This window comes from Lissotriton vulgaris, chromosome 1_1 (genome assembly GCF_964263255.1).
Source record: "Lissotriton vulgaris chromosome 1_1, aLisVul1.2, whole genome shotgun sequence".
Lineage (NCBI taxonomy): Eukaryota > Metazoa > Chordata > Amphibia > Caudata > Salamandridae > Lissotriton > Lissotriton vulgaris.
In genome coordinates, this window is record NC_141685.1 from 405,871,111 (window position 1) to 405,888,061 (window position 16,951).

Consider the following 16,951-nt stretch of genomic DNA (forward strand, 5'->3'; position numbering starts at 1 on the left):
GCTGGTGATGTCGAAAAGTCTATTCGATGTCGAAGTAAGTTTATTTAAAGTTTCTCGCTTCGAAAATGCAGAAAAGTATTTTCTAGCCGGAGCAGAAACTTTCATCCGAACCCAGTGGCGGAAAAAAACAATCTGAGGATGGAGTCGATAACCATGCGCAGTATTGTCCAAGGGAGGAGTCACCTATCTCGTGACTACAAAGACTTCTTCCAAGAAGACACAACCTGCCATCATCCGAGCCCAACACCAGGTGGCGATCTATTGCTAAGTGTAGGATCTGCAGCTCATATGCCTCGAACATCATATTAAGCCAAGGCCTTAAAACTCAGCACACGTAAATAAATGCAGAACATAAGCAAATTAACCTGTAAAACTTAACACTGTACTTTGGCTCGCATTATTGTGCTGCATGATGAGTGACAAACCGTAACCCTGCAAGTATTGGTGACTTGAAGAAGCAACTCTGCTGCAACTTTTGAGTCTACACCATTACATAACTAGCATGTTATGTAAACCATATAAATTATTTAAATTACACTTCAATAGGTGATGGCGCAAGAATCTTGAGTTTCTTATTAAAATAAAGAGTAGTCTATGCCTGTAACAATTTACATTAGATATGGTAAATTCAATTCGACACCATGTCACCAACTTCTGTTGCTTAAGTCCTGCACTTCTTGCAAGTCAACACATACAATTCCACTTAAGAATTGTGGCCATGTGAGTGTGGAGTAGCACAGTGTTGATTAACTGGCATCCTAACACCCCGGGATGTTTTTCCTAGAGGCATCACTATAGTCTTAACACAATGATCCACACTGTCCAAGACCTTCCAAGGCTTAGCAAAGACCACTGCATTCACTTCTGTAACAATCAACTTTGAACTTCCAAGTTCTGCTCAGTTTTGTAAATAGTTATCAACACAATTCAGATGCAGTCTCAAAAATTACCTTGAGTCTTCATGGAAGGCTGAGATTAAGTCAGTTTGTCCGTGTTCCGGATACAAGAATAGTACTGGCCAGACAAGACTACCATTCCCATCTAAATGCACCTTTCCAGCAGGAACATTTTCGGCATCAAGTTCATTTAAGGACAGTTCATCAAGATTTTCTGACATCGCACTGTCTTCGTCATCATCTTTAGCCACATTTGCAGACTTCTGACGAAGTTTGATTTTTCTATCCTGTGACAAAAATAACACTAAAAAGTGATACGAGCAAAGCAATGCCAATCTCAGAATGTCTAAACCAAATAAATCAAGACAAAAATGTTGATTTAATGCTTCCTCCAGCTTATTTTCATGTATTTGCTTAATATTTAACAGCGACTTAATTTCCCCGCTTCTTGACACCAGCATCAAAACACAGCAAGTCAGAATATTTAACGCCACCTGTGCTTTCGGAAGAATAGGGACAGGTGATACTTTGTTCGCACTCAGCGAGTTTACTCCAGACACCTTTCCTTTTTGTTCCAGACTATCCATGAGGCAAACCAACGGCTTCCCACAACACCAGATCAAACTATGGGACTTAAATGCTGATCTGAATGTGTGGCTTAAACCCAGATAAAGGAAAGAAACAAGCTTAAACTTGCCAAAAAAGAAACCTCTCCCCCACCCGACTAGGAATTTATTAAGTCAACAGCTAGCTCTCCACTTACATAGTAGTAAAAACACCAGCAGTAAAACTAAATGGCTTTGAATTGTGGGTAAACAGTTAAACTCCATCACCATCATAGAGCCGATGAGTTCTTTGGTACAATGAGAGAGCAAGTAGTGGGATACAAGCACTTTTAGTGTCACGCACCCTGGCAGCTTATTAGACCTAACCTTCCTGCAATTGCCTATTGCAGGGCAGGCCTGATCTAAGACTTTCAGGATGCGGAGCAGTGGGCGTTCCTCCAAGCACCAACTGAGATGGGGACTTTTAGGATTGGCTCTTTAATGACCCATGGGTCACCTAGGGATGCACAAAAGAATACTGGTTTTCCTTTTATTAGCAGTTACACTGCAGCAAGTGTGACAGTTGATAGCAAACCATTATTTCTTTGTGTTTTCAGAAACGTTGGGCTCATTTGTCCTTTTTAAAATGTCAAAAATAAACCAGGATATTCCTTCCAAGACAGGTTGCTGAGTGTATGAGGTGATGTCCCTTTATAAATCATCATGATTCATAAACTTTAATTTCATGTAAACTTAGTTGACTTTTGTACGCCTCAGACAGCAGACTGAATCGCTGATATCTGGTTGTTCAAAGTTTGAGTGTTTGGTCGTCAGTGCTTCATCAAGCACATAAAATACAAGCTAGGCAATGGCGTGCTGACACTGTTGACTTCCACCCCCCTGCGCCAGCGCCCTAGAGTGGGTGGGGTAGTGTCCAGCCAATGAGCAGCGATGTCCCTTTTGGCAACCACCAACGCTGTAATGAGGAAGAGCTTCTCAGCCCTGGAGCAGTCTAAGCAGTCGGTGATGGCCAGCAGGATCAAGAGGCACCTGCCAGCCCAGGACCTCGTGTTTAAGATTCCCAATACCCCAGTATCGCAGTACATAACCACACCATATTGTAAAAGTCAGAGTGAGGGTGGAAGCAGTGGGGGCAGTGGGCCTCCGGCCGAAGCCCAGCGTGGTGAAGACGTAGGCAGCAGGAAAAAAATAGACTTGGACCAGGCACATGGTGGCCAGCCAGCATGCCAGCCATGAGCTCTCAGGCTCTTAACCAAGAAGCGGAGCAGTTACTAAAACCTCTTACCTTGAGAGGCAGAAGCAGTTTCCTTTGTCCTGTTGTCAGGCTCATCTTGGCAGCGTTGCCAGTCTGCATGGGCAGCCCAGGTTTTGAATTCTGCCTTCCATCTCACTGCTCTTTGCAGTCAGAGGTGCTAGGGACTATGTGGTCACTGGCTGACTTGTAACTACACTGAGATCGGCATGTCTCAGCCAGGATCGATTTCCAGGGCATTGCGGGCAGCATCAGCACAAGCTGGCGATGCACTCTCCAGTACGCTGCACAAACGCAGCGCTTTCCCACATTCCCAAGACACGATCTATGAGCCCTAAGCGAGCCACCGGGCTAGGGGCCAAAACCAAACAACAAGAAGCTCCGAAGATCCCTAGCACTACCAGGAAGGCCCTTGGGAAAAAATAGACTGGATAAATTCAACAGGGCTCACAAAAACGAACTCTACAAGACCTAGAGGTAAAAACAGGTATACATTAAGGAACAGTCAGCTAGGTTCCGACCTGTTACAGAATAAGGGGAGGGAATCTAGTGGCCCATAGCAGAGTAGGGTGATTTCCGCCCCCCATACCTATCCCCCTCCTCCCAATCCTTCCTTTACTGCTCAAGCATAGGAGCGGCTATTCACGGTTCCTACCTCAGGCACTAAATGAGGCTGATAAGCAAAAAGACACCAGAGATATCAGAGATACAGCGGTTTTCCCAGGGAGGAAGAGTCAAAATCATGTCTTCCCTTAGATCGTACTTTAAAATGCAGGAGATTGAAAAACAGCCTGACCTAAACAACTCTGACCCCATTGCACCACAACATGGAACAGCACAGCTTAGCTCAACCAATCTCAGAGGAAGATTCAGGCCTTGCCCTCTAGAATCGGTTCCAAGTTCTCACCCAGGAATTTACAGGAGACAGTACGGCTCAGGCAACACAACCATTACCCCGAGAAGAGGGGGGCAAAACACTAAGTGATACAGATCAGGTACATATAGGGGCCTTATTACTTACACTTACAGAGGAGATTAAGGCCACATTTGCAATATCCGAGAGTAACCAAGCTAAAATACAGGGGGCCTGAGAGAGCCTCGAGGTTAAAATGACAGACCTTACCTAGAGATTATGTACCATGAAAGCCTCTTTAGGAATATTACATGAGGAGGTTGAGATTAAAAGCAAAGAGATTCAGGCTTTAAAGATGGGGGAAAGGAACTTCGAGAGAAAATAGAATCCTTACAAAATAACTCTAGAAGGAACAGCTTATGGTTACTTAATGTTCCAGAGGAGGCAGAAGGTGGGAATTTGAAGGAGTTTGTTCCAAATCTAAATTAAAGGGTGCATCCCGTCCATCAGCTCTATGGACCATTACCAGGATATACAGAGGGTGAATCAGGAGAAAGCCCAATGGAGATAAACCTAGGAAGGTTTTAATTAACTTCTGCACCTATTCTTTAAAGAAGCCGATTGTCTCAGAAGCTTTGAAAGCAAATAGTTTTTAAAAAGATGAATGGTCTTTTCACATTAGGTCAGACATTGCTAAGGCAACCAAAAACCGTCAATCGGAGCTAGGGAAATATATCCAGAATTAAAAACACTAAGAGCTAACGTACAATTGAAATTCCCAGCTACATTAAGAATATTGTGGAACAATAAGATGTACAACATAAAAGAGATTCCTGTGGTTAAGTCTAATAAATCAAATAAAAATGCAGTGCTAGGCAAACAATAGTTAAACCAGAGAGATGAAACTCGATGGGTATGATAAACTATCCTTTAAGTTTACAGGGAGGTTTCACCGGGTACGGTAGGGTGAGTACACGCTTGGTGTGGGGGTTAGGGGGTGTGGGGTTCGGGGTTCACACACAGCAAATGTAAATAGTAGACTAGGTAATCACAGGATGAGGAAGAATTCAAAAAAATGTAAAGTCCTCAATTGAGACAAGGGTTTTAAAAAGTGCTGGAAGATCATTATGACAGAGGTACTAGGGGAACAATGATGAATTCAAGAAAACTGTCCGATAATGATATAACGTAGCAGGAAATACATCTACGTCAAGAGGAATGGGAAACATGTTAAAGGGAAAAAAGCATACTAAACTATTTGGCTGTACTACTCAAACATGTAATGTGAAAGGGGTGGCTATTTTACTAAACAACTATTATCAAGCAACGTTGGAAAATTTCACGGTGGATCTTAGGGGTTGGCAGCTGATTGCCAATGTCAAGATACATGGCATAGGTTATTCATTTGTAGGTTACTATGGCCCAAATATACATAACCCAACCCCACTCAGAAAGCTCTACAATCAGTTAGCGGATACTGGAAACTACATAGTAAAAGTCAGAGATATTAAGATATTTTTAGACCCAGTCTTAGATAAATCCACTGCTAGACCAGTGGTTAATTCCACAAAGATGAGGGTGGGGATCCACCACCCGATAAAGAATCTGGGCTCAATAGATGCCTGGGACAGACGACGGGTCTGAATGAGGACTATATTAATCATAACAAGAAATATGGCCACGCCTCCCGAATAGATTTGTTTTTCATAGAAGTAAAGCTGGCGAATAAGCTAAAGGGGGTATTTCACCGACTAGAGCATCTTTTAGACCACTCTGCAGTAAAACTGGAGCTTTCCCTTGATAATAACCTAACCCATCTAGATGGACACTTGATAGATCACTACTAGGGGAGCAGGAGATTATAAATTATTTGAAACGAGACACCGTAGAATACTTTGAATTAAATAATGTCTCTGCCCCCATGCACATTATATGGAACGAGATTGATTAGCTACCCGGCACATAGAAGGAAAGAGAACAATAACAAAGTGAAGGAGTTAGAGCAGAACTGTGGAGACATTCACAAGGACCTGACCAGCTGTAATAACCCGTGTAAAAAAGTAATTTACCAAATCAGATTAAAAAGGCAAAGGGATCTTTAACAAAATATCTGGAAGGAGTGGTGCAGAAAACGTGGAAAGTTAGCACTCTATGAATATGGCAAGGGCTGAGGGAAGCGACTGACTTGGACGACAAGGGTAGACAATGCCAGAAATGTAATCATGGAAACTAAAGAAACCAGTGAACGCTGTGTAGAAGACCCCGACATTGAGAGGGCCTTGTTAACTTCTTTCAAGATCTATTTACTAATGATTCAAAAGCTACAGAGGAACAAATAGATCATTGGTTAAAGGAAAATACTCTCCTATATTAGATCAGTATAAGCAGCAGTATCTTAATCAAGAACTGAGTACAGCAGAAGTATACAAAATGATCACAGCATTAAAAAGGGGAAGGAACCAGGCCCAGACAGTAAACCAAGGAAGCTATATAATGTCCTGAAAGATGTACTTAATCCCGTTTTGACCAGTCTAATTAATGCAATATACGTAGACGACCTCCCCTTCATGGAATGAAGCTGCAATAACTATATTTTTAAAGCCTAATGAAAACCCAAAAAGGTGTGAATCATGTAGACCCATATCTTTACTTCACAATGATCATAAGATTACACACAAATATTAGCTAAAAGACTAGATAAAGTGATTGGAGGGCTTGTCCATGAAAACCAAAAAGGCTTCATGAAACTGACAGTTATACTAAGTGACTCATGACTTGGTGAGTGCCATAGATGTGGCTACAGAAACAAACTCCCCTCTGACCAATATAACTGTTGACGCAGCTAAGGCCAAGGTGAATTGGCCATATCTATATGCAGTCATCAAGAAAAGCGGTTTAGGCTATAATTTTCTCAAAGCAATAGGAACTATTTACATAACACCGACTGGCAGGATATCAGTTAATGGTTCTCTCACACCGCAATTCCAAATAGGAAGAAGCACTCGTCAATTATGACCTAGAATGGTACCATTGATAATCCATTAGAAAAAACTGAAATCCGGTAGGTAGGAGTACAAGTGGTGAAAGATCTGAATAACATAGCACAAATGAACTTTAACGGACCGGTGTTGGAAACGAAGAAACTTCTGCATTGTTGGGCCTACCTCCCTCTTTCTACTCTAGAGATAATATTCTAAGTAAAATGATGACCTTTCCAAAAGGTACCTTTATTTTCAATACATTACCTTTACACATCAGGGAAGAGAGGTTCACAACACATCAGGGGAAACTGAGTAGCTTCATCTAGGCTACAAAAAGTGGAAGAATAGCCTCGAGAAAATGACACAAAAAGAAAACAGACAGAGGAGTAGCATTTCCAGAGTTTCAGTTATACTGTTGGGCTTTCTAATTGAAGAATGTTAGGCTACTACTGACAAACCGCTATCAACAGGTATACCCTACTGTGCACGAACAAAAGATATCCCTGATGAAGGCAATTATTTCTGCTTTAAATTTGGTGACCCTAAATATTTTTAAAAGATTAGATTTATAGTGCTAAGTGCGGCATGCAAACTATGGATCTAAGCCATAAGGATCCTGGGAATCTCATACTACAGTGACATGGCTCCAATATGGAAGTCTCTCGGAACCCCACAGTGTCTACAAGGTGTAATACAAAAAGAACAATTGATGGACAGAATGCAGTACAATGTCATACATTCACCCCAGTACTGAGATCTTGGCCTAAATCCATTGTTATGTTGTTCCCTATGCCATTCCAGTTTGAACCCAGCCATCTGCAAATCAGTAGAGTTACCAGTGTTTATTCAAAAAACAGACTGTTGCAGAAAGGGCTTTACACACCTTAGATGTGAGAAGAGCTCTACTATACTACACAGACAGGACCAAATCCTTCAGAAAGACAAATGCCTTTAAATCTTGTTATCTTGTCACTTTTGCTCCGCTTTCAGAGATGGAGGTCAAATAAGTTACTCTTAAGTCGAGGACAATTCTCAAGGTACTAGACCTGCAGGACTAGTACCATTTTTCAGATTTTTCGAGCCCTGTCCTCCCGCTTATGGATGCGGGAATATTAAGATAGGACCAGTTGTTTGAGGAGGGTACCTTGAGCGCATGGGATTGTCTAGCAAGGCTTACGATTAATAGGCTCTGTAGATTGAAGTATTAACAAATAGTAAGTTGGTCGCGGGAACAATCTAAAACGGGGAAGAGAATAGAACGGGAGGAGGAACTACAAAGTACATGACACAGAGAAAAGAGGCATCTAAATGGTACTGAATTTTGGTACAAGCTGAAGATGACCCACGTGCAATACCAGAGGAGATTTGGAAAGCGGACCGGCCCTCGTCAGAAATAATACACCTCTGGCAAATATCAATGCCTATGCTTTGGTCCTCTGTGAGCTTTTCAACACAGAGAAACCTTTTGTTTATCTTGTACAGGGCCTACTAGTCTCCTAAAAAGCTCCCGAAACTGGGAAGGCAAAAGACAAGGTGTTTCCCGAAAAGCACCCTTGAGAGTGCAGATGGCATCCATCTACTTTGGCAGTGTCCAGGTATCGAAGTCTTTTGGCAAGAAGTGGGTAAGATATTAACAGAAGTAATGAAAAGAAGATAGAGGTACGCCTGACTGATTATCTTTGGCATTCTACCAGGTGAAGGGCTCAAAGGAAATCTGGTGACATCACAGTCCCACTTACTCTTTACTCTAATAATAAGTGGACGCAGGCAAACCTGTATTAAATGGATATCCAACATTCTACCTACCTGCACGAATTGGGTTAACTCAGTGAAGCATATTGGCAGGATGGATTGTATAAATAGTTTAATAAAGAGGGTCAAGATATGGGAACCCTTCCTCTTTCCTTCGTCAAGTTAGTATTTTAAGTGGGAAGGGAGAAATATCACGAGGCTGGTTAACAAACTCAAAAGTCCAAGGATTGAAAAACCGGTTATATAGCCTTTGGGGTCATTGTCGACATTGCAAAGTTAGCATGAGCTCTGCTGCCATGATGCTGCTTTTGCACACGTTACTACATGACTTTGTATTGTAAGACTCGGTTTGTGCCTTTCACGTGAGAACTGTCTGCTTTCTGCCTGTTCCTGGAGTTTAGTCTGAACATGATGTGCAAAGTCGTTAAACAATGCCCCTGCTAATTCTGTTCTGGTCAGAACCTAGACAAAACATGCTAACACAGATGCACTGCTGGAAACTCATGCTTTGATATTACGGGGATGCATGTTGTTTTAAGACACACTTGGAGAGGGACCTTTCCAGGGAGAAGAGCTATGCTGTTCATATGACATAAAACCACCATCTTGGCACTAAGGTATGGGGACTGCTGACAAAGCCCAGATATCTTCCTTTATATAATAAAACTTCTTCTAACCAAGTGAAGGGTGGTTAGGCCACTGTCTGTATACAATGACTTATTGTGGACAAGTACGAGTGAGTGAGCGAAAGGGTGTGTCTTGCTACTGCAATTCCTTAGAGTAGGGAGTGTTGTGTTCTGGGTTGTCTAATCAGTTGTAGCTTCATGATTATGTAGGAGAAGAATGATACACTATATAGCTAGTCGGTTTGGGGATTTGGGTACTGAGGTGGTAGGAAGGCTCAGCCCCTATACACTGAGGTCCAGTTTTCCTGTGTATGGGCAGAATCCATGCTAAACCTCAACACAGGAGTTAAGCGGTGGCTCCCGCAAACCTTCTATTAAATATTTGAAGGAGGTTCGAATTAGGAGGTCATAGCCATCTGCAGTTTGGGCTATGTTTGGCTGTCGGAATGCACCACCAACCTATGATCGCATATCAGGAAGAAAAGGGAAAAGACAACAGTATTCAGGTAATTTGGAACTAGCATTTAGGCACAAATAGCAAATATACAGCCCTTCGTGAAGTCAATTAAAAGCGGTAGCTGTACCAAATCATACTCCATGAACATGCCAGATCTGTAACATTTAGGATTTAAGTACTGCAAAAAAGAGAATATCATGAAGTTACAAGAGTTAATGTAGACTACCACGGTTACGGTGGAAGTCAAAAACAATTAGACACAGCAGTATAATGGCACGTAAACATATTCACCTCCTCTGTTCTGTTCCTGGCGGCTAAAACCTGGAACTCACTTCCCACTCACCTTCGCATCACTCAGAACCACCTAGCATTCAAAACCTGGATATTCGACAAGTAACTCCCCACCCTTCTCCAAGCGCCTTGAGACCCTCTGGGTATGTAGCGCGCTATATAAATCACTGGATTGAATTGAATTGAATTGTTCTTCTGTGTAGAACATTTAGGGGAAAGAACAGAAATTGGAAGTCCACTATTAAAGATGTAACGGAGTTCATCCACACTATATGGAGGGCTGTTTCGGATAACTTCATATGCCTCTAATTTACATCGCTCTCAAAGTAACAATGTCATCTGCGTAAAGTGTCTCTGCCAGCCAGCAAAGTACGCCGCTGCATGGTTTTCAGCTAGTGCTTGTGTGGTACACAAAATATGAAGAAACACAATCTGTTTGTCTACTTTTTTACATATTTATGAATGGTACTCTAATGCAAAACATCGTTTCAAAGAGTAGACACAGACCGAAGAGAGAAATACATGTGCTTAAGGCGTTAATGATTTGGCTGTTGGGCAAGTCATGCAGGGAGGTGGCAGTGACTGTTCATGCAGAGCATGTGTACAGTGGCCACATATTTGTGACATTTTGAAAGCAGTAAGTATGACTTGTTTCTGCTCACTTGACTTAGAGTTCTGTCCTAGCTTGGATGTGTCTGAGAGTCAGACTTAAGAGCAGCAACAAAGACGAAAGAGCACGGATGAAGTGCAGCCTTTTCTCTTTCTACCCTGCAGTGTACCACTTTTGCCTTCAAAGTATAAACCTGTTTCTTCATACACACCTGTATTGCTTGGAGGACAGCCTCCTTCTGCGTCTGCTCTTTCTTGTCTTTGACTTTTGCTTTCCTTGCATCCCGTTGTTCGGCACGCTGCAGGTGTAAACAGATCTGTGTCACTATTCGGCCACCCACCAGACACAACATTTTAACAGTGGCTTCATCAGGCAAACGGTAGCAGAGAGACCTAGCAAAAGTGGCTCAAACTTTTACTGCTTATAAAACAGAGGTAATGTATTACATCATATACTTAGATGGTATGAAATCTTCGACAAATAGCCTAATAAAGTACATCATTGCAGCCAGTAGGTGGAAGTGTTTGTGGTTTGGTTGAAAACTTGACACAATATCTTGGGGCCACTTGACCAACTACAACAAACTCAGACGGGCACTCTGGTTAGAGCGTTCCCTCTGAATGTCAGTCATTACTCCGACTGTTTTTACATCAGGAGTCTTTACATCACAGTGGTTTAGACTGATCTACTTTACATCAGGACTGTCTTTATTCATATGTAATGTTTAAAACATTATTTAAATTATAAATTACAATTACATTTATCTAATGTATTTAAACTTAATGCACAGTCATTTCAAACTATCCACCTCTGAAACCTAAAAACTCCTTACAACCCCTATACACTACCCAACAGTGAACCCAAAACGCCTTTCGACCCCTATAAACTACCGTTAGAACTAGTTACCAACCATATACACTGCCCAGCCCACCCCCTGACTTCCCCTATTCAATCAGTACCCATCTCTGAATCCTACAAAGCCCATAGTACCCCTGAAGCAGAAAATCTTGATGTAATGGTCTTATGCTCCAGGCGGTCAAGATGGATCATGCTCTCTGGCTGATGTTCCTACCTAACCACCCCATCATTTTGTCCACTCATGATGATGTGGGTCACAGATCTAAAAATGATATCCCTGGTTTGTAAAACATTAAATATGTTATACATCTGGAATCTAGAAGTGGTATTCCAGTACCCATAACCCTGAAAACTGCAGGGTAGGAATTCTCAGCTGTGCAAGTGACTTCGGACTATTTTATAAATGACACACCTCTAATGATTAACTCATTATATGAAAACCTCATTGCTCTAAAAAGCATCACTGAAGTTGTATTACTTATAAATGATATCAATATTCTCAAAGTTATCAAAAAAATTGTTCAAAGAGTATAAAAAAGTGCGAAAGCCATGCCGCCACCAAACGCTTCAAATATTGTGAAATAAAACATGAGTCTAGAGTTACACAGCACAGGCTGCACCAACAAGGGTAAACAATGTAAGACTACTACTGAAGTAAGTGTTATCAAACACTGCATTATGGAAAACTGATTGCTGGAATGTGAGGCAGTGTGCCTCCACCCTCCTCCTGTTTGAAAAGTCTCCCTTGATCTACTGAGCTGACGCAATGTGTTGATGCCTCTGCACAGTGAGTGGTGCGGAGACCTGAGAAGACTTTGGGCAGCATTTCTAGAATTCATCAAAATGACTTTTTGCTCTCAACTCATGAAGGAATGAACCTAGAAACGTGTCTAGAGTTACACAGCACCGGCTGCTCTAACAAGGGTACAAATTAAAAACTACTACTGAAGTGTGATCATGCACTGCATTTACGAGGCTGCATTGGGGAAAATTGATCTCTAGGATGCGAGGCAGCATTCTCCCATCCTGGACCAAACTGAAACTTGGAGGGGGTTGGGTATTCCATGTTCGCCATCACCACCTATTCACACATAAAAAGGTAATTCGACATTATGCCATTGACCGGCTAGCCTTTTTTGGTTCAAGAGCAGCACGGCAAAACAATGGGTGACCGCTCGTGCACCACAACACCATTCTGTCCAAACCATTAAGCTGTGTATGAGGCATTTTTTTTTCTTATTAGGGTCACCACTGTGTTCATCCTCACCTTTAGCTTGTCGGCTCTACCTCTGGCTTCCAGCAGATTTTTTTCTTTTGGGTCGATTACAAGCCCCTCCTCACACCAGGCTATTGCTTCACTGAAATGCTTCAGTTCCAAGTGACACAATGCACCTACATAATAAACGAAACAATATCAATACATTCCACAGTACACTTCATGTATTAAGATATTTAAAAAAACGGTATATATATATATATATATATATTCTCATAAGTTACAAATACAGATAATAGTAAATCAACGTGTTGGCCTTCTTTTTGTAATATTTAAGATTCATATGCTGAGCCTGAAAACACAGTCAACAATGATTCATATTAGCCACCGAAGGCATAGCACTAAGCTGAAAATTGAAGTGCATGGAAATGGTAGAAAAGGGTTTTTCATTCGTGCAGGCTTCATACAGGAATATGGTGCATGTCACTTGAGTTTTGGTAGGTTATTTTGGACTTTTATTCAGTTTGACTGGCTGAAATCATGAATCGCTTTTAGGGCAAGAGGGTAAGCTCACCTACTGGCTACGCCTGTCAGGAAGCAAAGTAAGCAACATAGAACAGTCACAAGTGAGTGTATTCATTTGATAACTTTATTTCGGTCGAGAGACCATAAAAGTGCAATAAAATATGTTCAAGCACAGTAATAAAACCACAAATACAATTGAGTTAAAAAGATATTAAACAGTGAGTTATCAAAGAATAGCAGATAAGTGGATGTGGGGCATTATTTCGTACTAGAAAAAAGAGTTCTTCTCTGCCACATGCCAAATAAAAAACGGGAAACAGCAAAAGCAATGGGAGGGGCAGTGTCATAGGTTAAAACTCTTGTAGCATGGGCACATTGTCAACCCCAAATTTTTGCACAGTGAAAGGATCCAGCATTTCCGAATTCCGCTGTATGCGGGGCAGAAAAAGAATATATGTACAATGTCTTCCCTCCAATAGTTGCAAGCAGGGCCTCTGACAGGAGTGACCATCTGGACGTAAGTGCCCCTATTGGTAAGGAGCCATGCCTCAGTTGGGTGTACAGTTTTCTTGCGAATGGGGGCTGCACCAAGTCCAGAAACACCTCCGTCCTGGGGCTAACTTTCGTCAGAAGAAACTCTGTGGTCAGCCTTCCCAAGGAGGTCGAGCAGTGTAGAGTTTTGAGGTTGTAGGACTTTACAGCCGCCACTATTTGGGACCTTTGCGTCCTCACACAGCAATCTTCCGGTGCATCCCAAAGTTGTGACATACCAAGTTGATGGAAAAAAGCCTTGACATGGGCCAGCCAAGGTATGTTGCAGTGAACTCTGCCCTAAAGGATGCCAGCTCCGGCACGGACCAAAGTCTTCTCCAATAGAGCAGCGGTTGTGCAGCTGCCAGCTCATCGATGGATTCCAAGCCTAAGTCTAGGCGTAGTGGTATTAGGGGAGTACTTTGTGGGAGAGCTACCAAATGGCGCATAAAGGCATGTTCAACCTTCGATAGCTCATGTACTTTCATATGTCCCCAAAGTTCTGCGGCGTACAAAGCTGCTGGCCTAACCTGCATTTTGTAGATCTCAAGGGCAGGAGTGACAGGTTTAAAGGTCGAAGCGCTATGAAATCTGCCTATACATCCCGTAATCTGCGACAGTCTCAGAGATGATTTAGAAACTTGGAGGTCCCATGTGAAATGTTCAGTCAGTGTGACCCCCAAGTATACAAAAGTCTTGACACGCTCCAGGGAAATTCCATTAAGCATAGGATTTGGGCGGGTATGTCTCGGGGGATTGAAGATCATAAACTTTGTCTTCTCCAGGTTGACCTCCAACCCCCGTGAGGCACAAAAGGACACAAACCCGTCCAGGACCCGCTGGATGCCCGTTGATGTCCGCGATAACAGCAAGGTGTCATCCGCGAACATCAAAGCGGGCACCCTACCAGTAGCCAGACGGGGAGCATCATTGTCCTTGATGCCAGAAAGTACATCAATCAGACCATTAACGTACAGGCTAAAGAGGGTGGGGGCCAATACACAGCCCTGGCGTACTCCCCGGGTAACGGGGAAACGGGCTAATAGTTCCCTGTTCCTTCCACATCTCACCTGTGCATAATTCCCCGTACGGAGTCTGGTGAGGGCTTTCAGCAAATAGGGAGGAAGACCAAGCTCCTCCAAGACCGTCCAGAGCCTCTCCCTGGGAACCAGATCAAATGCGGCCCGCAGGTCCACGAAAACAAGATAGAGGCTGCCACCCTCTATTCTTGCAGTTTTCCAGTATAGGACCTGGAGTTGAAAGATCTGGTCCATGGTCGAGACCCCTGATCTAAATCCGGCTTGAAGGGTGGTTAAGATTTTATTCTCCTCCATCCAACCCAATAATCTATTGAGTAGGATTCGCCCCATCAGCTTCTGGGTGGTGTCAATTAAGCGGATTGGTCTGTAGTTAGATGGGGCAAGCGGACAACCCTTTTTAAAGATTGGAACGGTCTCGGCTCCAAGCCAGGTCTCGGGCAATGCCGAACCTTGCAGGACCGCATTGAACAAGACCATCAGATATGGGGCCCAGATTTTAGGTTGGGAGCGAAAAAGGTCTCCGGGGAGCCTATCAAGGCCAGGAGCTTTGTTTGGGGGCAGCCTCTCAATTGCCGACTCCACTTCTTTAAGGGAAATGCAATCGGGATGAAATGTACTAATCCTCTCTAGGGCAACCGCTTGTCCCAACCTGTCACCGGGGCCCGAGACCCCCAGCAGTCTATACTCATGCAGGGAGTCTTGGGCCAGTGGGGCCCCAGGGGCTATCTGGGTATCCTTGTTCCCTGGATCCCCAGGACCCAAGTCCCCCGGCAGTCGGTGCTCGTGCCGGGAGTATGGGGTCGAAGGAATCCCGAAGGCAAGGATAGTATCCTGATCCTTACTAAGGGGAGCCCCGGTAACCCAGGTCCCCGGCAGTCTATGCTCATGCAGGGGGTCTGGGGCCGTTGGTATCCATGACTTAGGACCGGTATAAAGTGACCTAAAGTGCGTCTCCCAAACTATGGGAGCAATATTCGAGGCCCCATCGTCTTGCTCGCCGCCCACTGGTGAGGTAGCAATAGCCCAGAAGGTCTTAGAGTTTTTTTAGGAGCAATGACTGTCTCATTTCAGCCCATCTAGCTTCCTCCCACTCACTTTTGGCCCTATTTAGTTCCTTCTTATATAGCAATTGCAAGTGAGTGTAATGTCTCACCATAACGTCTCTGCCATCACAAATCACTAGCCTCAGTTAGGCGAGGGCAACTGAATTCCACAGGGGAGGGGGCGGCTTACTGGGAGTCACTACAAGTGCCACGCTGTGATGCAGAACAGCCCCTTCGAAGGGGCAAGAGAACAGCAGCTCTGCAAACCATAACTGGATCAGATGTGGATAGTAGAGGTTGCAGAGATATGACACCATAATGGTGGAAGGATTAGCCAAGGATTCTGCTCCGGCACAGATTGATGTGGACATGTCCTCCCCTCCCCTCCCCTCCCCTCTCGGTTAATCATAAGACACCGTCCCATTATTTCTTCTCCTGACGCTGGAATCCAGCACCTTACTCCAAGATGCAATTTTATTTAGTGAGCAGTTTGTTTCCCCCCCCTCCCCCTCCCCCCCCCAATTACACTTCAAGCAATGTTTTAAGCATCACCTCAGATACCTGTTACACAGTAGGCTGAGCTCTAGCCAACTATCCCAACTATCCAGGGTCTACTGTTTTTTTCCCCAATGTTTTTACATTGAGCCTGCATTGTTCAGCTACGGCAGGTCTTTGCAAACTGGTACTGGGGGTTGGATGCAGGTCATGGGTCACTGCTGAATGGCATATGGGAGTCCATGTCTTTGGGGGGGCCCGAGATGCATCAGTTGTTGGGTGGCTGGGGACATTGCTATGTCCTTTTCCTGCTTCCAGTCAGGATAGCCATATAGAAATGTACAGCATGGTTTTCGACCATGGTGGATGGTTGCATTAGGCTGGTTAGCAAGCTTGCTCATTTGTTCTGTATAGTGGTAATGGCAGACAGCAATCACGGCTGGCTATGGTGATCGCTACAACAGAACTCACACAGTGGAGAACGCCCCATGATGTAGTGATATCATATGCTAGGTTGACGAATGTGTACAAAAGAGACAGCTGTCTGCTTTAATGGTCATGTGTTGAGTAGGGCTTTCACTGTACCATTTTGACCTGCCTGTGTACTTAGTGTTTATTCCAAGTAGATGTTTGCTGACGAGTGGCTTCAGAATTTAGTTTGATCAATGTTCATAAGCCACATTGATATTATCTGAACACTCATTCAAGTTATCCTGCTGTACTATAGTTCTGAGATCTGCCCGAAAATATTCAGAAAAAATGCAGACAAAGTCCGTCCCCAGTACTGCCAGATCACTGGGGAACTATTCTAAATAATGTTGGGCTCACTGACCAAGTTTTGCCTTTTAAATGAGCATTGAGGTATACTGACTGACTTCTGCTTTTCAGAACATCATTGAAAAATGAATTGTTGGAGTAAATAACTTCATGGTGCTGCAGTACCATCTAGTCACCCATAC

General features: G+C 43.4%; 1 protein-coding gene across 1 annotated transcript in view; it reads right to left on the reverse strand.

Moving 5' to 3' along the window:
* TTC4 (tetratricopeptide repeat domain 4) overlaps window positions 1-16,951 on the reverse strand; it is a 166,174-nt gene that overhangs the window by 78,865 nt on the left and 70,358 nt on the right. Inside the window, exons 5-7 of the mRNA XM_086952633.1 lie at window positions 12,410-12,534; window positions 10,496-10,582; window positions 951-1,183 (exon numbers count right to left, since the gene is read on the reverse strand). Of these exons, the coding sequence (XP_086808759.1) occupies window positions 951-1,183; window positions 10,496-10,582; window positions 12,410-12,534 (445 nt within the window). The remainder of the gene's footprint in view (window positions 1-950; window positions 1,184-10,495; window positions 10,583-12,409; window positions 12,535-16,951) is intronic.